Below are 20,854 nucleotides of genomic sequence, written 5' to 3' on the forward strand. Positions count from 1 at the left end.
CAGCCTGGAGTCTCAGAAGAATATGCACAGTCTAATAGGACTGACAAGAAAGCACAGACATGTGAACTGGGCACAGGAGACCACAGTCACGAAAGAAACGAGGCACAGGGAGATCGGCCTAGTGGTCTGTGAACACTTCCCTTCAGCCCTTTACCCACTTGCAAGCAGCACAGACAAAGAGAATTTTTAAAAAATCCAGCAGGGGAAAGCGCTTTTGTAAACGCTGGGGGACTGGAGCAATTATTCAGTGGTCAGGAGTGTTGCTCTTTCCAAGAACGAGAATTCAATTCCTAGCACTCACGTCAGGCGGCCCACAAGCACCTGCAACTCCAGCTCCAGAGGGATCAGGTGCACACATGTGCACATACCCACCCACCCACACACACATGCAGACACATAATAAAAATAAGCCTTAAAAAGTAAAAAGCTCGAAAGATAACTACTTATATATATATATATATATATATATATTTTTTTTTTTTTTATTTTAAAATGCTTTTAAAAATTTTTAAGTATGGGGCTGTTTTGACTGCATGTGTGTCTATGCACCACATTGATGCAGTGCCCACTGAGGCCAGAAGAGGGCGTCAGACTCCCTGGAACTGAAATTATAGATGTTTGTTAGCCAGCATGTGGGTGCTGGGAATTGATCTCAGGTCCCCTGTAAGAGCAGCCAGTGCTCTTAATTGCTGAGCTATCTCTCCAGCCCTCCTACTTGAAGATAAAAGTTGGGGTTCAGGTCCTACCTAGATGGGAAATCCTGAAAAGCACCCTAACTTTTTTCTGGGGTTCCTGCAGGATTATGACTGCACCACTGGGGAGACAGAAGAGGTCTCGTACAAGATGAAACCCCAATCAGCCAGTCATTGACTGGATCAGAGGCATCTGTTCTTACTTCGGCCCCTGGCAGAAGCCATTTCCATTTGCTTTTGGGGAAAGAAAATGACCTAGGGTATCTACGTGCTTAATAACGATTTATGAGATTCAGTGAAATAAAACAACAGGCACACCATGACGGAGCTTCCAGAATACAGTACAAGAAGAAGGATAGCTCAAACTCTGCCGTCGAGTCTAGGGAGACAGGTGACTAGGATTCCCAGGAAAGAATACTGGAGAAGAGAAGACATCAGAGAGTCTCTCAGGACACGCCTCGGGCCTAATGGTGTGGTAAACAAGACAACAAAAATAATCACGGATGACAATATAATAAACCATCTTGATACCATTGACCTTTATGTGACCCATTCCCGCAACAGGAAAATACACATTCTTTTTGTCTTAGCTACTTTTGTGTTGCCTGACAAAACACCATGACCAAGGCTGTTTATAAAAGAAGGGATTTAATTTGGGGCTCACAGTCCCAGAAGGTTAGAATTCCCCACCCTTATGGCAGCAGGCAGGCAGGCATGGTGCTGGAAGAGTGACTGAGAGCAAGCTTACCTCTGATTTACAGGCAGGAAGCAGAGGGAGACTGGGCCTGGGCTGGGCTGTTGAAACCTCAAACCCCATTCCCAGTGACACATCTGCTCCAACAAGGCCACACCTCCTGATCCGGCCCGTGAAGTTCCATACTGGAGATCAAGTATTCAGATATGGCCTATGGAGGCCATTCTCATCGAAACCACCACACTTTTTAAGTAAAATGGAACATATATATCAAGACAGACCATATGCTGCATTATATCATACCACAAAGACTCAGTAAATTTAAAGAGATTGAAGTTATTCAGAACACGTTCTTGAACATGGTAGAATTGAGAAGTCAGTAACAGAAATCTACAAACGTCTGATAACAAAATAACATGCTTCAGAATGACTTATGAGTCAAAGAATTAATCAAGGGCTGGGGAGGTTGCTTGGTGGGGACAGTGTCTACCACACGAGAACCTGGCTGCAGGCCCACAGGAAAGCCAGGCATGATGGTGCGCATCTGTAACCCTTGCCCTGGGGTAAGGTGTGCCGGAAGGGTCCTGGAGCTTGCTAGCCAAGCAGTCTAGCCAGCCAGCCAGTAAGTTCTGGGTTTACTATAGTTCAAAAAAAGAAGACTAGTGGAGGAAGATACTAGATCTGACCCTCACCCTCCACATACACTTGGATACATACGCACATGCATGTACACAAACTGCATACACACAACAATTGCATGAACACAAACTAGCTGGGTATGATGGCACCCACCTTTAATCCCAGCACTCGGGAGGCAGAAGCAGGTGGGGCTCTGTGAGTTCAAGGACAGCCTAGTCTACACAATGAGTTCCAGGCCTGCCAGGTCTACACAGTGAGACCCTGTCTCAAAACAAAACAACAACAACAACAACAAAAATATGTAACTAAAAAGTGGACAAATAAAACAAGAATAAATCAAAAGAGAAGCTATTTGCACTGAGTGAATGTGGAAAATCACATAGCAAGCCAGTGTTGCGCAGGAAATGTTGAGAGGAGTCCCACCAAGCAGGCAAGGTATAAACCAGTAGTCTCAGAACTCAGAAGGGTGAGGAGGAAGACTGCGGTGAGTTTTAAGACATCCTGGGCTGGGACCTGGAGAGATGGCTCAGAGGTGAAGAGCACTAACTGCTCTTCCAGAGGTCCTGAGTTCAATTCCCAGCACCCACATGGTGGCTCACAACCATCTGCAATGAGATCTGGCGCCCACTTCTGTGTACATAATAAATAAATAAATCTTAAAAAAAAAAGAAGACATCCTGGGCTACATAGTGAGCTTCAAGCTAGCCTGAACTACTGAGGAAGACCTTGTCTGAAAAAGTAAATAAACAAACAGTCACAAAAAGAAAGCTTTGGTGGGCAGTGGTGGCACACGCCTTTAATCCCAGCATTTGGGAGGCAGAGGCAGGTGGATCTTTGTGAGTTCGAGGCCAGCCTGGTCTAGAGAGCGAGATCCAGGAAAGGTGCAAAGCTACACAGAGAAACCCTGTCTCGAGAAAAAAAAAAAAAGGAAAAGAAAAGAAAGAAAGAAAACTTTAAATCAGTACCTTCAGGCTTCATCTTAATCAACTAAAAGGAAATGAAATTCAAAGCAAGCAAAAGAAAAGGGACAGTAAATTGACAGAACAGACTCAGGAAGTAGAAGAAATTGACGGAAGCCATGCCCCTTAAGAAGATCAGTAACGTCGATAAGCCATTAGACTGATCAGGGAGAAAAAGGGCAGGTGCAATTTACTTAAGAACGGGAAAAGTGCCCAGAGAGGTTTTTTAATCAAATTAAAGCACAGACCCTTAATCCCAGCACTCGGGAAGAAGAGGCAGGTGGATCTCTGAGTTGGAGGCCAGCCTGGTCTACAGGGTGAGTTCCAGAACAGCCAGTGCTACACAGAGAAACCCTGTCTTGAAATTCAAAGACAGACAGAGAGAGAGAGAGAGAGAGAGAGAGAGAGAGAGAGAGAGAGAGAGAGAGAGAGAGAGAGAGATCATCACTACAAATTCTACCTTCTCCAGGAAAGAGTTCATAATCTCCTTAAGTATGAATGAGATCATTTAAGAATCACGACTTGGGCCAGGCGGTGGTGGCGCACGCCTTTAATCCCAGCACTCGGGAGGCAGAGCCAGGCGGATCTCTGTGAGTTCGAGGCCAGCCTGGGCTACCAAGTGAGTTCCAGGAAAAAGGCGCAAAGCTACACAGAGAAACCCTGTCTCGAAAAACCAAAAAAAAGAAAAGAAAAAAGAATCACGACTTGGATGATGAAAAGATTGAGTGTTTTTTTCTTTTATTGAGAATAGATTTTTTTCATACAATGTTTTCTGATTACGATTTCCCTTCCCCAAACTCCTCCCAATTCTTCTCCATCTCCTCTTCTATCCAGATATCCACACCCTTTCTGTCTATCACTAGCAAATAAGCAGGCATCTAAAGAATAATAGGCAAAGAAAAGAAAAACAGGTCAGAACAGGATGAAACAAACAGAAGAAAAAGAGCCAAAGAAAATGCACACAAGAAACACACATAGGTGCAGAGACACACATTCGCACACACAGGAATCCCATTAAAATACAAAACCAGAAGCCATGATACACACACAAAGGACCTGGAAGGTAAAAGACACACCCTGACACAACACTTTGAGACAGGGAACCTCCAAAGATGCGATTCTGTGTTCGCCATCTACTGCTGGACACGGGACACAGGACACGGGGCCTGCCCTCAAGCGTGGTTTGTTTTCTCAGTGAATCTTATTTGCAAATAGTGATCAGTCAGAGATGCTTCTGGGTCAGAGATGGGGGTGCTCCCACTTCTCTCAGCACTAGGACCCCATCTGGTGCAGACCTGTGTGAGCCCTGTGCATGCTGTCACAGTCCCTGTGAGTTCACATGTGTGTCAGCTGTTCTGTGTGCCTGTGTCCTTGGTGACCTCCTTCCTCTCTCGATCTTACAGTCTTTTAACTGTCTAATTTTCTATTTTTCTTTCTTTTTTTCCATTTTCTTCTTCTTCTTCTTCTTTTTTTTTTTCTCGAGACAGGGTTTCTCTGTGTAGTTTTGCACCTTTCCTGGAACTCACTCTGTAGCCCAGGCTGGCCTCGAACTCACAGAGATCCGCCTGCCTCTGCCTCTCGAGTGCTGGGATTAAAGGTGTGTGCCGCCACCGCCTGGCTGTCTAATTTCTTAATCATACGTCCCTGAAATCGATTTTGGAGAATAATGCCAGTGGCTTGCTGCATGTCTGTGTGCCTGGGCTTTGTCAGAATAGCCTGCAGGAAGTTCTACCAGCGGTTTGCGCACTTCAAACTCTGATGGTATCCTGTATTTCCTATGCTGAGCTATGGTTCTCATCGAATGATTCCCCAGGCAATAGCAGCCATCATCACTTAGAACGAGTTAGCTGCAAGGCCGGGCAGGACAACACAGCAAGAAGTAAAGGGGGGAAGCAGGGGTGGGGGAGAGGAGCAGAAAGAAGGGGAGGGAGAGGAGAGATCCCTAAGTTCTGACTAGGTTTAGTATAGTTGGTTAAGGAAGTGGCTACAGAGTGACTGGTGTGTTGCTAGTTTACCTTTTTCCATCTTTCTTCTAAAAGAGCCCAAATGGCTCCCACCCAAGGGATGTGGATTAGACAGCAACGCTGAACGAGTATAGGGACATCTAGTGTCCATTTCAATCTGGAACTCACAGACAGCGTGAGAGCTCACTTACACAGATTCATACCCGAAGGCTTTCAGGATGAGCCCTTGGATCCCAAAGGCTTTGGCACACTCACATTCCTTTGTGTAGTAGAACATCCAGTCCCTTGAACAAAGTGACCATCACCCAGCTGTGTGGCATCCTCAGGATGGCATCCTTTAACCCGGGGCTCAGGGTCACTGTGCTCTGTTAGCATAGGGACTTAATGCGAGGGACGAGGGTCTCTCTGCTGCAGCAGGTAAAACCTGGCGCTGTCCAAAACCCAAGTCCAAAGCTGTCGACTCTCCATTCTCTCTGGTCTCCGCTGCCAGAAACTTGATTGTTAAGGCACCTGACTGCCCCGCTGAGAAATGGCATCAGATACCTCACAGAAGTTTTCGTTGAAAGGGGGCAGCCAAGTGTCACTCACCCTTGGCCCTTAATATAGTTTTCAAGTGAGAATTTTATTGCATATTAATGAGCACTAATTGATATTTGTTGACTCGTTTTTATGGGAACCATGCACATATAATTTACATAATAGTAGCTAAGTGCCACTAGTGTGACTCTGAAAGCTTAGTTTCATATGATTTTTTTTTTCAATTATCAAATCCCAGTCTGTGGGATATTAAGGGGTCTCCAGGATCCAAGTATGAGTCAGCAGAGATTCACAGGTTCACAGCACAGATTCACAACCAGTTCTATGGTTGTTCCAGCATGCACCTGAGAGTCAGCAACACACTTCAGGGTAGGTCTCTGAAATCAGGAGATGTGCCCAAGTAAAGCAAGCAGTATTCCAGCTCATGAATTGTTGTGGAATATTACTTTAACTAGGCAAAGATGTGTTGCATTTGTTTAATTATGTAAAGTTGTGCTGCATTTGTTTAATTATGTAAAAATGTGTTGCTGTTTCACCTTGCCTGCCTAAAGCACCCGATTGGTCAATTAAAAAGCTGAATGGCCAATAGTTAGGCAGGAGAGGGATAGGTGGGGCTGATGGGCAGAGAGAATAAAGAGGGAAGAGAGAATGAGAGAAGAGAACAGGGAAAAAGAGAGGAAGATGCCCAGGGCCAGCTAGACAAACATGGAAGAGGCAGGAATGGTCGGACATACAGAATAAAAGAAAGGTAAAAAGCCCTGAGGCAAAAGGTAGATGAAGAGAAACAGGTCAAATTAGGTTATAAGAGCTAGCAAGAAACGTGCCTAAGCTAAAGCTGAACATTCATCACTAATGATAAGTCTCCATGTCGGGCTTTGGGAGCTGGTTGGTGGCCCAAAAGAAAGCCTGCTACAGTGAATCTTTGGGTCGTGTCAGCAAGTAGGTATCGCTTTCCTACTGTGCGTGACAGGTACTGTGGTAGATGCTTGAGTAGTACTGTGTTGGCTTGTTCCTGGTGCATCCCTACCTCTTAGCAGGTAACATAAATTGATGTTCATTGAATTAAACAGTATGATCTCTGCTCTTGTGGTCTGTAATTCATTATTCTTACAAAAGCTGATTTTTTAAAATTATTTAATTTTATTTTATGTGCATAGGTATGAGGGTGTCAGATCCCCTGGAACTGGAGTTACAGACAGTTGTGAGCTGCCATGTGGGTGCTGGGAATTGAACCTGGGTCCTCTGGAAGAGCAGCCAGTGCTCTTAACCACTGAGTCATCTCTCCAGGCCCACAAAAGCTGATTTGAAATATGGAAATTTAGAGAAACAATGTGGAAGGGTGGATAACCTTGGTTATGTGTACCCTCGTGTTCTATATAGATGACCCCTCTAGATGGTGAAAATGAAAGAAGTTGACATTTATTGAAGATACAGTAGGTATCAGTTGCCTTTGCATATGTACCATATGTGATATGATTTAATCACCAACAATCCCATGAAGCGCATATTCCTGTTTCATTGAGCAGGCAGCTAAGAACCGAAGAAGTCCTGGCCTGAGACACTACTATTAGAGCATTATGAAGCTGGAGCTTAAATTAAAACCAGGCTATGTCTATTACTGTGCCACTTATTATATCCCAGCATAAGAAAAGGGAAGCCAAACTCCACATACTGGATGGAAGACTAAGTGGGCCCAGGGACACTACAGCATTCTCCTCATTTAGAATGACCCACTGTGTATAAAAATCCTACTGCTTATGGGACTAGAGAGATGACTCAGAAGGTACAAATACTTGATTCTCTTTCAGAGGACCAGGGTTCAGTTCCGAATACTCACATGACAGCTCACAATGGTCTGGAACTCCAGGACTTGGGTATCTGATGCTCTCTTCTGGCCTCTATGGATACTTTACTGGAACTTTTGGGAAGCCAAGCCAGCATCCAGTCTGCATACTGGCAGCAACAGCATCTTAGAGAGACAGAGAATGCATCATCATGGAGATCTGTGAGCATCCACATCCTCGTTTCCTAGCTCTGGAGCTCCATCATGATTCAATTTGTTTGTTATGCTTTTTGTATGGTGCTGGGAATCAAACCCAGATCCCAGAACATACAAGCCTCTTACCTGAGCTGAGTTCCCAGGCTTGGCACGATTCCATTTTATTGTTAGTTAGGCAGGAGCCTACTCAACCAAAAGTGAGAATATCATCCAAGGTGATTGTGTTTGAGAAATAAAAATATATGTGACTTGAGTGTAAAGGACAATTCAACACTTGCATATTTGTAGTACATATATACTTAGAGGCATAACTTTAATAAAACCTTCACCCCCCCATTGTTGTGATATTTTTCCTGGGGAGACTATTTCTGTTCACTCCAGAAAGAGAGGGCAATGACTGATCAAGTTAATACATCCATCTCAGTCCAGTGTGGTGAACCAATGAGCCTATCAGTTTACTTACAGAACAGTGAAGGGATACCTTGAGCTTGGTGACTTGGACAGCTGAAGCAAAGCCCAACCCAACATGGGTGGCAAGTCGTGAAACCTGCATCCCAACCTGCAAGTGACCAAATGTTTGCTGCCTATACGATCTTAGGGACAGGCCTTCCGAGTCTTCTTCCCTCCAGTGAGTCCTGTAAGTTTCTTGAGCCTCCTCATTCTCCTAAGTTTCTTGTGAGTCTCACGATCCCGTGAGTCTCCCTCTCCCTCCATGTTTTTTTTTTGTTTGTTTGTTTGTTTGTTTTGTTTTTGTTTTTTTTTGGTTTTTCGAGACAGGGTTTCTCTGTGTAGCTTTGCGCCTTTCCTGGGACTCGCTTGGTAGCCCAGGCTGGCCTCGAACTCACAGAGATCCGCCTGGCTCTGCCTCCCAAGTGCTGGGATTAAAGGCGTGCGCCACCACCGCCCGGCATCCCTCCATGTTTTAACCTGGAGGAAACAGCCACACAATTAAATCTACCTTGTTCACCTCTCTGGATTCCTTTGCTTAGGTCCACATTTATATCTGGTATCATTTTACTTTGGCACCAAGACTCTCCTCTGGCATATCTTTTTTTTAATATATTTTTATTAATTCTTAGAATTTCATACAGGCATGCAAAGTATCTTGATAAGATTCACCTTCATTCCTCCCCCCAACTCCTGCCAGATCCACCCCAACTCCAACTTTATAGGACACTTTATGTACAGACACATACACATACACACATGAGAGATAGAAAGAAAGAAAGAAAGAAAGATAGATAGATAGATAGATAGATAGATAGATAGAAAGATGGATAGATAGATAGATAGATAGATAGATAGATAGATAGATAGATAGATAGATAGATGGCTAGATGATAGAAAGACAGATGGATAGACAGATGATAGATAGATAAATAGATAGAAAGATAAATAGAAAGATAGACAGATAGATGAATAGATTGATAGATAGATAGATAGATAGATAGATAGATAGATAGATAGATAGATAGATAGATGACAGATAGATAGATGGATGGATGAATGGATGGATGGATAGATAGATAGATAGATAGGTAGGTAGGTAGGTAGGTAGGTAGACAGAGATACAGATTCAGATATATCCCACTGAATCCCATACATGGGCATGGGACAATCTACTGGAGCAAGGTCCATCTACCAGGGCCACACCTTTAAAAAAATAAAACAACTAACTCTCCGTCCGCTAGAAGCCATCGACTGCTTGTAGTACCTCGTTCTCCTATTTTCTTGGCCTGAAATTTCTTAATAAGATTGTTATTTCTTTCTAATTGCTTTCTACCCTCTCCACTTGGACCACAAGTTCCACGTGTATTGGAGCACTCACTAACATGCCACACATCCCTGTGCTCATTTTTATTAACCTTTTTTTCTTCTATACTTCATCTTTGATACTTTCCCCCCGCCAAGTCTTTAAGTTAACCAGTATTTCTTTCTAACGTGTTTAATCAAGGGTATTTTGTTTCAGATGTTCTATTTTTATCCAAGGGAGTTCTGTTCAGCTCTTCTTTGTGTCTTTGTTTCCTAGGCCTTTACTGTCTCTTCTGGTAGCTAGGTAGAACAGTTGTTTTAAGGTCTGTATGTGCCAGCTCTATCATTTCTGTTATCTGTTTCCATTGAACTCTATTTTAAAGTTTTTACATTTGTGAGTTGGATTTGTTTTGAATCTTGAAATGCTTGGCATGTTTATTGGATGTTGTGTGTGTGTCTACAAGATCATGTATATGTGCACATGTATATATAGACATATGTGTGCATACACATGGAGAGGTCAGAGGTCGAAGCAGCTTGTCTCTTTCAATTGCCATTCACTTTACTTTTTGAGACAGGGTCTTTCCTTAACCCTCACGCTCACCAATGCAGCTACCCTGGCTGGATCTTCTGTCTCCATCTCCCAAGTGCTGGGATTACAAGTGTACACTGTCATGTTTGGCTTTTTTTAAAAACATGGGTGCTGGGGATTTAACCCATGTTCTTATGCTTGTCAGCAAGCATTTTACAGCTGAGTCATGTCTCCAGCTCCTGGATGATAGACATTTCTAATTTATGTTGTTAACTGTTAGATGCTGTTGTGTTGCTGAAAAAGAATTGGGTTGTGTTCTTGAAAGGGCTGAATACTCTACAAGTTGCTCTGGTCCTTCATAGGCACGCTCGGTTTTATTTTGTTTTGTTTTTTTCTGAAACACTGTTAGGACAGGCCGAGAGCACCCTTTGGACTTGGGTTAATTTAGTTCAAGCGCTACGATGTGACTTTCCGGAGGACTCTATTCAGTGTTCTGTATATTATGAATCTCTTCTCCGGCGGCTGGGAACACGGTGGAACACCGAGTACTCAGCTCTGGGGCCTGCGGCAGCTGCTGCCTGCCAATAGTTACTTCTTCGGCTTTAAGAAGTGATCTCTCACTTGGGCAAAGGTCCCTGAAAGCCTGAGGCTCCCTGCGGACTCCCTAAGCACGTTCTCTCTCTCTCCTCTCTGTACTTTCTCCTCTCCATTACTCTGTCTTCCAATTTCAGCCACCTCACCACCCCTAACTCCCACCTTTTCCTTCCTCCCCCCCCCTTTATCTCAGCAAGACATCTCGTTTCTGTTTGGATTACTTCTGCTTGCTGCCCCAGCCCAGAATCTGCCTTCAGGCAGAATGTCTCTTAGGAGCCAAAGTCCTATGATCTGTTGCCCAATGTCTGAAAAAAAAAAAAATTGCTTCATACGTTTTGTCTGGTTTTTTTTTTTTTTTTTTTTTTGGTTTTTCGAGACAGGGTTTCTCTGTGTAGCTTTGCGCCTTTCCTGGAACTCACTTGGTAGTCCAGGCTGTCCTCGAACTCACAGAGATCCGCCTGGCTCTGCCTCCCGAGTGCTGGGATTAAAGGCGTGCGCCACCACCGCCTGGCCGTTTTGTCTGGTTTTTAAGTTGGTTTTGATGTCTGCTTTTTAAGTTTTTAAATTGGTCGTGTGACCAATTTTTCAATGAGCAGAAATAAATAGGATTATTTATGATAAAAAATAAATAAATAAGTTAATAAATAGGATATAAGACCGTTGAAAGCCCTATAAAACACCGTCGTGGGAAAGAACTCTGTAGTGACTGATAAATGAGCTGTAAGCACATGGCCTTGAATCTGCTGCTGGGTGTAACATTAACATAGTTTCCCCATGGGGACTTTACGTATAGGGATGTGGGGGTGGATTTGCTTTAGGAAGGGTGTGGCAGACTTCACACCTTGAGCCGTGGGTTCTGACTCTGTTCTCCGGGTCTGATGCCTCTCCCCAGTGAGTCAACACTACAACCTTCCAGCAGCTCTCTCTTCAATGGCCAAGCCCTCCACTGTTCAGAACGTGGACCTAGGAGTTTGTTAACACGGAGATGTACCTGTGATTGGTTCATTTGTGGATTTCTGTGACTAAGCGCCATCTTTGGGATTGCATGCCTGCCCATAGGGCAATTTAATACTGTCCTGCGTAAGGTTCCTGAACTGGAGATTCGTGGACTGAAGGAAGGGCTCCTTGGGACTTAGTTCCCAAAGCTTTACTTCTCAGGGTTTCCTCCAGTATGTACTGCATCACGTGTCTTTACCGGGGGGGGGGGGGGGGGGGGGGTCTCAATTTGGCACATGCTGGGGACAGTTGGCAATGACTGGAGACATTTGTGGTTGTTGAAACTGGGAAGGGAGTGCCAAGCATGCCACTAAACATCCTATATTCATAAAGTGGTCCAGACAACAAAGAATTACCAAGCCGGAAATATGTCTTTGGCTTACCAATATGATGGAAAAGACAAGATAAGGCACATTTCCTCCAGACTATCATAGTGTAATCTGCTCTGTGATTTGTGACATCGCTCAGTAGGGGATGTCTGAAAAAAAGAAAGAGCCTTTTTAGTGGGAATTCCAGCAAAACTAGGATATGAATAGCCATGCCTTGTTTGTTTCATAAATTTTATATCCAGTCATCTGCCTAGACCACACAAGAATTCAGATGCTAATGGGTGACAGTGGACTTCAGTTTCCTCATGAGTGCCCTGTCATAAAGCTGGTAAATAATTCAGGAACATAGTAGAGGCCAGTGACCGGGAGACACCTGGTGCTATATTGTCCATGTCTAAGCACACAGACTCCAAAGGTGACACTCCGCACCTGTCACCATTGTTCTGCCTTAATCATGGGCCTAGTGTTCAGTGACTATTGGTTAGGAGCAATTAATATTTGTCCCAGTCTTCCTCCAGAAAAGCACAAAGCAGAAATGGCATCCTCTTAAGTCCCCTCAATTAACCCCAGATCTTTTCTCTCTCTCAAAGGATGCATTGGTTTTTAAATGGAAGGACAAGACGCAGGCATGTCCAATCTGTGACCCATGAACCGCATATACCACCCCCCTTCTTTCCCACCCCTCCCACATCCTCATCTACGTTTCTAGCCAGGCTCACCTAGCCCGGCATCCCAAGCCCTGAGATTGCAGATGCCTGGCTTCACTTCTTTCCAGATCTCAATATTCATATTACAAATACCTTCTGAGAGAAGTGACGGCCGTCTCGGCCCGTTTCTCAGCCCCTCTCCCTAGAGCCCGACTAGCCCGGTGCTCTTCGGCGATTCTGACCATTTAAAAACCAGTACCAGCTCAGGGCCCCTCAGCTGTCTGGACACGGACGTCTCTTCCACGCCCCGAGAGACGGGAGAAAATGGCTACAAGGTAATTGATGTAGAGAGATAACATGGGGTACTCAGCCCAGAATCACCTAGGATCAGACAGAGCTTGCGCCTGGAGCTACGTGGAAAGATCTTAGGACACGGATTTTGCGGAGGGAAAGGGGGAAAGATGTGCCCTTATAAATCAAAAGTAAAGTTTTTCGAGAGCTTGGCCATTAAAAGGCTCTGGAGAGGTGGTGGTGGTGGTGGTGCACGCCTCTAGTCCCAGCACTCGGGAGGCTGAGCCAGGCAGATTTCTGTGAGTTCGAGGTCAGCCTGGTCTACAGAGTGAGATCCAGGACAGCCACCAAAACAACACAGAGAAACCCTGTCTCGAAAAACAAAAACAAAACAAAACAAAACCAACAAACAAAAAAGCTCTGGAGAGTGAAGAGATTTTTAACCTAGAAATTCTTAAATGTACTTACTTTATCTCTGTTTCTAAAGTATTCATTACGATGAGTTTTAGATATATTATTTATTTATCCATTCATTTATTTATTTATTTATTTATTTGTTTATTTATTTATTTATTTATTTATTTAATTTATTGGTTTTTCGAGACAGGGTTTCTCTGTAGTTTTGCGCCTTTCCTGGAACTCACTTTGTAGACCAGGCTGGCCTCGAACTCACAGAGAAAATATATTTATTAAAATATTTCCTATTTTTAAATGTTGTGATATTTATAAGCATATAACTACACATGATAGAACATAAGCGCGTATAGTTAAGATAGTAAAAATATTTTAAACCTGTGTGTGCGTGTTTGTTAGCTGGTCTGACTGCTTTCCTCCAGGGCCCAGTTTGACCGCCCCCTGGTGGTGAACCGGAATCCACACGTTGTACGACCTGAGATGCCCACTCTTGATCACGTGGTACCCGCTGGCGGCAAGGGTCCCGCTGAAGAGTGTCCAGTGTTCAAATATGACTGATGAAGGAGCCTAATGAAACAGCCCTTCACTTCCACCCAGATCCCCTTTTCACCCTGGATCTGGAGTCTGGAGGCAACTCTGAGATGGGGCCCCTGAAGGGAAGACTTGGGTCGTATCTGCATCCTTGCCAGGGAGTAGCCAAGACTGCGTAGGCGCCCACCGAGGGAGCATGTGGTGACATGGATCCGGAAATCAACTGCTCTGAATTTTGTGACAGTTTTCCTGGCCAGGAGCTGGATCGGAGACCCCTTCATGACCTTTGCAAGACAACCATTGTAAGTGAGCAGCCGTGGGCATCAGTGCTCCTCACATACACGGTGGTGGGGATGGGGGTGGGGGTGGTGGGGATGGGGGTGGTGGAAGAGGAAGTGCCCTTGTCGGACGAGCATCACTCAGCTTTGATGCTGTCTATGGAGCCTTTACTCTTGTTTTGTTTTTCGAGACAGGGTTTCTCTATGTAGCCCTGTCTGGCCTGGAACTCACTCTGTAAACCAGGGTGGCCTCGAACTCACAGAGATCCACTTTGTCTCTGCCGCCCAAGTGCTGGGATTAAAGGTGTGCGCCACCAAGCCCGGCAGATCCTTCATTCTTAACAGCGTCTTTTTTGTTGTTGTTGTTTAAATTCTACCTCCAGACTGATTCGCAGCCCAGCAGCGCAGACGTCTCTCCCCTGTCTCCCGCCCTCTTGGGTATTGTTTGGACTTTCCTCAGCTGTGGACTGCTTCTGGTGCTCTTCTTTCTCGCTTTCACAGTTCGCTGCAGGAAGAACAGGTAAGCAGCCTCCTGCCTAGAGTCCCACCTCCTGTAACCAGAACCGGGAAACCCAGAGTGCTAACATCGCCTTGGCTCCGTGAGCAGCTTAGCCAGTGTCCATCAATGCAAAGCCTGGGATCACAGGGGCCCTGTGTCTCATGCTCCCCACAGTGCTTCTAGCATTTACAACAGATTGACACATAACGGGTGCTCAGTAAGTGTGTTTGGTGGTCTTGGAGGGAAGACCAGTCCAAGTGGTGTATGCTGTCAAGAAAATGACCGGGGAAAGTACGTGTACTGGGGTTAGAGAACTACAAGGTTTCTATAACCTCAGCTAGTACCAGGTCAGCAAATTATACAAGGATAGCATTGTCTCACATGTGATTCGCTCCCAGTAAACCAGTAGTTGAAAGCATTCAGGGACAAGTTTTGTCAGTGGAAACAAGACACCTTGGGCTGGAGAGGCAACTTGGCTGGTAGAGTGCCTACCCAGCATTCACACAGCCCTGGGTTCAGTCTCCAGCATCACATTCAACCAAGTGTGGTGACACATGCCTGTAATCTCAGAACTCGGGAGGGGAGGTGGGAAGATTAGGAATTCAAGGTCACTGTCTTAGTTAGAGTTTTATTGCTGTGAAGAGACACCATGACTACGGCAACTCTTATAAAGGAAAACATTTTTACGGCAACTCTTACAAAAGAAAACATTTCATTGGGGGTGGCTTATCGTTTCAGAGATCTAGTCCATTATGTGGAGGGTGACATGGCGGCATACAGGCAGACATGCTGGAGAAGGAGCTGAGAGTTCTACATCTTGATCCACAGTCAGCAGAAGGAGACTGGGTACCAGACTGGGAATAGCTTGAGCATATAAGACCTCCAAGCCTGCCCCAACAGTGGCACACTTTGTCCAACAAGGCCACACCTACTCCAACAAGGCCACACCTCCTAAAAGTGCCACTCCCTATGAGCCAAGCATTCAAACACATGAGTCTATGGGGCCTATTGCTATTAAAACCACCACAGTCATCCTTGGCTATAGCAAGTTTGAGGTAGGCTCTGCCTTCTCAGCCAGTGAGATGGGAGCTTGCTGCCAAGTTTGATGACCTCAGTTTGACCCCTGAGACTCCACATAGTAGAGAGAACTAGTTGTTACAAGTTGTCCTCTCTCTCTCTCTCTCTCTCTCTCTCTCTCTCTCTCTCCCTCACGCACACACACACATGCATACACACATTCTAAAAAGTAGAATAAAATTTAAACCTCGCATCCCCAACAAGGAGAAAGCTTTAACCTGAGAATACCATGTGGTATGCTCCCTTAGTACAAGTCGTGGCCAGTTCAATGGCTTCAGGAGCCGTGTCTTCCCTACCCACAAAGTTGAAGGAGTAGAAGAGGGCATAAGGGAGATAGTTGCCTATGTTAAAAACAAACAAATCTCTCGATTGCAGCAGAAGGCACCGGGTCTAGAATCCATTTTAAATTTTAGCGACAATGTTGCCTATTAAGGATAAATGCCATAGAACCTACATCTTGAGATTTAAGGCTACAAACATAAGCTGTACTTCTGGATACAGAGCATCATAAATATTTACTGAGGGTTAGTGCTTTAATTGGGAGAATTAGTTAGTATTTTGTTAAGTTTGCTACGAAGCTAAATGTAGTTTGAGTGTTATGCTTTCAAGGACAACCTAGTGTTTTTCTTCTGATCAAGATCCATAATTTTTATATGTAATTTTTCACAATGCGGGGTTTATCAAACATTGGGTGTGAAGATGGCTCAAAGGTTAAGAGCTCTGGTTGCTCTTCCAGATGACCCAGTTTTGATTCCAAGCACCTATATGACAGGTCACATCCTGATGTAACACCAGTTCCAGAGGACCCAATGCCTCTGCAGGTACTAGGCACACATGTAGTACACAGACATGTCTGCAGGCAAATCACCCATACACATAGAATTAAATTAAAATTTAAAAGCTTTATCAAATACTTGTACATACTATTAAAACAGAAACACCTGCTGGGTATGGTGGTGGCACACGCCTTTAATCCCAGCACTTGGGAGCCAGAGGCAGGCAGACCTCTGTGAGTTCAAGGCCAGCCTGGTCTACAGAGTGAGTTCCAGGGCAGCCGGGGATACACAGGGAAGCACTGTCTCAAAAACACAAAACCCAGAAGCACCTATGAGCAGTGCTGAAATAGAAACACCCATATTTCTGTCATGCCACTAAAGATCTTCTGCCTGTCTTGTTCGCAATGGGAACATGACTTGGCATAATGAGTGAGATCATAAGAAGTCCTGCAGATCAAATTACAGTGCATGGAGAAGTAGCTTAGGAGACCCGGCAGGGAAGGTGAAAGAACCCATTTCCAAGGGTGCCTTACTGAACAGGAAACTTTGTTCAAAGGAGCAACATCAAGGTCAGGTGATCCGCTTTATTTCAGTTGAGGTCGTGTGTGTGTGTGTGTGTGTGTGTGTGTGTGTGTGTGTGTGTGTGTGTTCCTTCATGTGATTGCACATGAATGTCAGAGGAAGAAAAGTATATTACAGAAACAAAAATACTATAATAATGATTGAATTTAGTCACAGATATTGCATTTATTTTAAAATAAAGTTAACATAGCCCACAACATAAAATCAGCAAAGATCTAGGAAACTTGACCTAACTGGTACTTGTCTAATCCTCCACCCAACAACAGCAGACTCCCTCACATTCTTTACAAGGGCACACAGGACATTTACCAGACCTGGAAAGACTCTAGGCCCTAGACAGAGCTGTACTGAATTTACACTGGCCCTGGTGACTCATACTTGCAACCTCAGGAGGCGGAGCCAGGGGGGAGGGCAAGTGTGAGGCTAGCCTGGGCCATATAGCAAGTTCTGGAATAGCTTAGACCCTGTCTGAAAAATAAAACAAATGAAAAAGAAAGAAGGAGGGAAGGAAGGAAGGAAAGAAAGAAAACTTGAAAGAATTCAAGTCATACAGAGTATGTCAACTGAATACATTGGAATTAAATTGAACTCAGAAAATCCTAAAATACACAGAATCTACTTAGAACATTCCAGTAAAACCATCCTCAAAGAAGGAATCAAAAGGAAAAGTAAAATAAAAAATATCTTGAATTGAATGAAAACAAACATGTATCAAAGCTGGCTAACGGTCTTTAGTACTTTGGGTACTCATCTCTTTATCAGACATGAAGAAAGGCCCCAAATTGCAATCTCTCCTTCACTCCCACACAAAAATAGACTAGAGAACAAATGAACCTAAAGCAAACAGTGGAAAGGAAATGATAAAGATCAGTAGAAATTGATAAAATAGAAAAAAACAAATCAACAACCAAAGCTGCTTCTTTATAAATGTCAAGTGAGGGATGGAAGAACAAACACCCTACACTGTGTCAGGTTGATAAGGGGGGTTGCCTCTGGAGTACTCTCCATTGAGTTCCAGCTCCAGGGAGTCTCACTCTCTGAAATCTCTTTGAGTGTGGACTAGATTGATTGAATTGCTTACTAATGAGATGCCATTGCTATTGTTGGGGTATAAAATGATACCTTCCATCTCAGATCTTATTCTTCACTTGATTGCTCTAGACTGCTCTGTTGTAGGCTGACCTACAGTGAGACCCTTATGAGAAGGGACTCTCTGGGACTCGCTCTATTAGTCATGGTTTTCTAGAGAAACATAACTGGTATATACATATATGGAATTTATTAAGTCAGAATGTTTATAAAGAATAAGACCATAAGAAGCACTGTGGACCAAAATCCATTGTACAGGGAAGTAGCTTTTGAGGTAAGAAAGGAAAGATAAAATTGCCCATTTTCAAAGGTGCTTTATTGAACAATAAAATTTATTCAAAGGAGAAACATTATAGTCAGATGATCCAGCCTGGCATGGTGGTACATGTCTTTAATCCCAGCACTCAAGAGGCAGAGGCAGATCTCTGAGTTCAAGCCCAGCCTGAGTTCCTTAGTTCCAGGAAAGCTGAGGCTACACAGGGAAACCCCATCTCAAACAGACAAACAAACAAACAAACAAATAAATAAACAACAACAAAAAATCATGATCCACTTCATTTCAGTTCTAAGGTCATGTGTGTGTGTGTGTGTGTGTGTGTGTGTGTGTGTGTGTGTGTGTCTATGTATGTGTGTGTGTGTGTCTGTGTGTCTGTGTGTCTGTGCCTGTGTGTCTGTGTGTCTGTGTGTTTGTGTGTCCTGTTATGTCTGGGAAACACTGTTTCCCTGAAGTCATCTACTACCTCTGGCTTTTACAACCTTTCCAATCCCTCTTCCTCATAGATTCCCCTGAGCCTTGAGGAGAGGAGTGTGATATAGACATCCCATTTAAGGCTGACCACTCTCCACTCTCTTGTTTTCTGTATGTTGACCAGTTGTGGATCTCTGTATTAATTGCCATCTGTAAGAGGAAGCTTCTCTGATGAAGGTTGAGTGATATATTGACCTATAGGTACAGCAATAAGTCGTCAGGAGTCATTTTATTGTGTAGCTGGAAGTTTTTCTGTGTCACGCCTGGTCTGCAGCCACTCAGGCCCAAATAAACACACAGAGGCTTATATTAACTAAAACTGCTTGGCCATTAGCTCAGGCTAACTACTGACTAGCTCTTACACTTAAACTCAGCCCATTTCTGTTCATCTATATGTCATCACGTTTTCTGTAGTGTTACCTGTGTGCCATGACATGCTGCTCCCTGGACAGCAGACTGGTGTCTCCTGACTCAGCTTTCCTCTTCCCAGAATTCTCCTTGTTTGCTTATTCTGCCTATACTTCCTGCCTGGCTACTGGCGAATCAGCGTTTTATTAAACCAGTGAACAAAAGCATTATCCCACAGCATTATTTCTATGTTGATTTAACAGAATAATAGTAGTAGATTTTCCTCTTAGGCCCACAACCTATCTATCCAGATGAAAAACTGCCTCATCAGCAGTTTCAGGAATGGGTTCTGTCTTAGTTAGGGTTTCTATTGCTGAGACGAAACACCACGACCAAAAAGCAAGTTGAGGAGGAAAGTGTTTACTTGGCTTACCATTCAATATTGCTGTTCATCACTGAAGGATGTCAGGACAGCAACTCAAACAGGGCAATCCCGGAGGCAGGAGCTGATACAGAGGCCGTGGAGAGGAGTTACTTACTGGCTTGCTTCCCCTGGCTTACTCAGCCCACCTTCTTATATCCCAGGACCAGCAGCCCAGGAATGGCGCCACCCACCATGGGCTGGGCCCTCCCCCACTGATCACTAAATGAGAACATGCCTTACAGCTGGATCTCATGGAGGCATTTCCTCAGCTGAGGCTCCTTCCTCTGGTGACTCTAGCTTGTGTCAAATTGACACACAAAAGCCATCCAGTACAGGTTCCATCTCATGAAGTGGGCTCAAATCCATCTTTTCCCTGTAAAGTAGTTGGTTACTCTCATAGCGTCTATACCACTGTTTCACCAATAAGCATATCTCGTCAGAAAGATCGATAGTGTAACTCACAGCGTTCATAGTTAGGTGAGCTGGATAATTATTTTTCTCCTCTTGTAGCATGCATAACACCTCCCAGAATTATGAAAAGTAGCCAGCAAGAATAAAACTTCCAGCTGAGTACCAGTTAGATTTTTCCATATTCAATGACTCAAGTATGTGATGTCTTCAGCACAAGGGTCTTAAAAGGTATCTACTTATTTAAAAAACAAAACAAAACACTAAGCTGGGTGGTGGTGGCACACACCTTTAATCCCAGCACTCAGAAGGCAGAGGCAACTGGATTTCTGTGAGTTTGAGGCCAACCTGGTCTACAAAGTGAGTTCCAGGACAGCCTGGACTACACAGAGAAACTCTGTCTCAAAAAAACAAAACAAAACAAAACAAAAACAAACCCTAAGATGTCTTTGCTCTCAGCTAATCTGATTATATAGCAAATCCAAAGGAATTTATTTTTAAAACAAAGCACCTCCCCACCAAAACAAAAAACAAACAAACAAACAAACAAAAAGCCTATTACAAACCAACAAATGAGCAAGTTTGTAGGGTGTGAGACCAATGCACGAAACTGAAGTGTGTGTCAATAGACTAACAACAGACCATTGAAAAGTGAAGTTAAAAGCAATGCTATTTATAACATCAAGAGGATTGTGAGACCTTGTCTTAGAAAAGGAAAGGAAAGGAAAGGAAAGGAGAAGGGAGTGGGAAGAGAGAAGGGAGGGAAGGAGAGATTGTGGATAAATCTAATGATGTAGAATACCTAATACTCTGAAAACTGTGACATACTAGAGAATTAGAAAAACTGAGTAAGTGGAGAGATGCTGTGTTCAGTACTGTAAAAATATCATTTCTCTAACTGATCTGTAGAACAGCCCAATCACAGTTACACCCCACCCCCATTATATATCCACAAGCTGATCCCAAAATTCATACCTGTTCGTAGTGGCTCCCGCCAGGCAGAGCTGTGGCTGTCTCCTCCCACCCAGGCCGAGGGGCTCAGGGTAGGCCTGTCC

At 44.1% G+C, this 20,854-nt stretch overlaps 1 protein-coding gene across 2 annotated transcripts in view; it reads left to right on the forward strand.

Annotated features, from left to right (window-relative positions):
* Gpr156 (G protein-coupled receptor 156) overlaps positions 1–20,854 on the forward strand; it is an 86,280-nt gene that overhangs the window by 11,441 nt on the left and 53,985 nt on the right. For both annotated transcript variants that reach the window (XM_052740671.1, XM_052740669.1), the window contains exons 2-3: positions 13,462–13,872; positions 14,232–14,368. In XM_052740671.1, coding sequence (XP_052596631.1) covers positions 13,777–13,872; positions 14,232–14,368 — 233 coding nt within the window. In that variant the 5' untranslated portion in view covers positions 13,462–13,776. The remainder of the gene's footprint in view (positions 1–13,461; positions 13,873–14,231; positions 14,369–20,854) is intronic.

The sequence above is a fragment of the Peromyscus californicus genome, unplaced genomic scaffold (genome assembly GCF_007827085.1).
Source record: "Peromyscus californicus insignis strain IS unplaced genomic scaffold, ASM782708v3 Scaffold_16__1_contigs__length_79575227, whole genome shotgun sequence".
Lineage (NCBI taxonomy): Eukaryota > Metazoa > Chordata > Mammalia > Rodentia > Cricetidae > Peromyscus > Peromyscus californicus.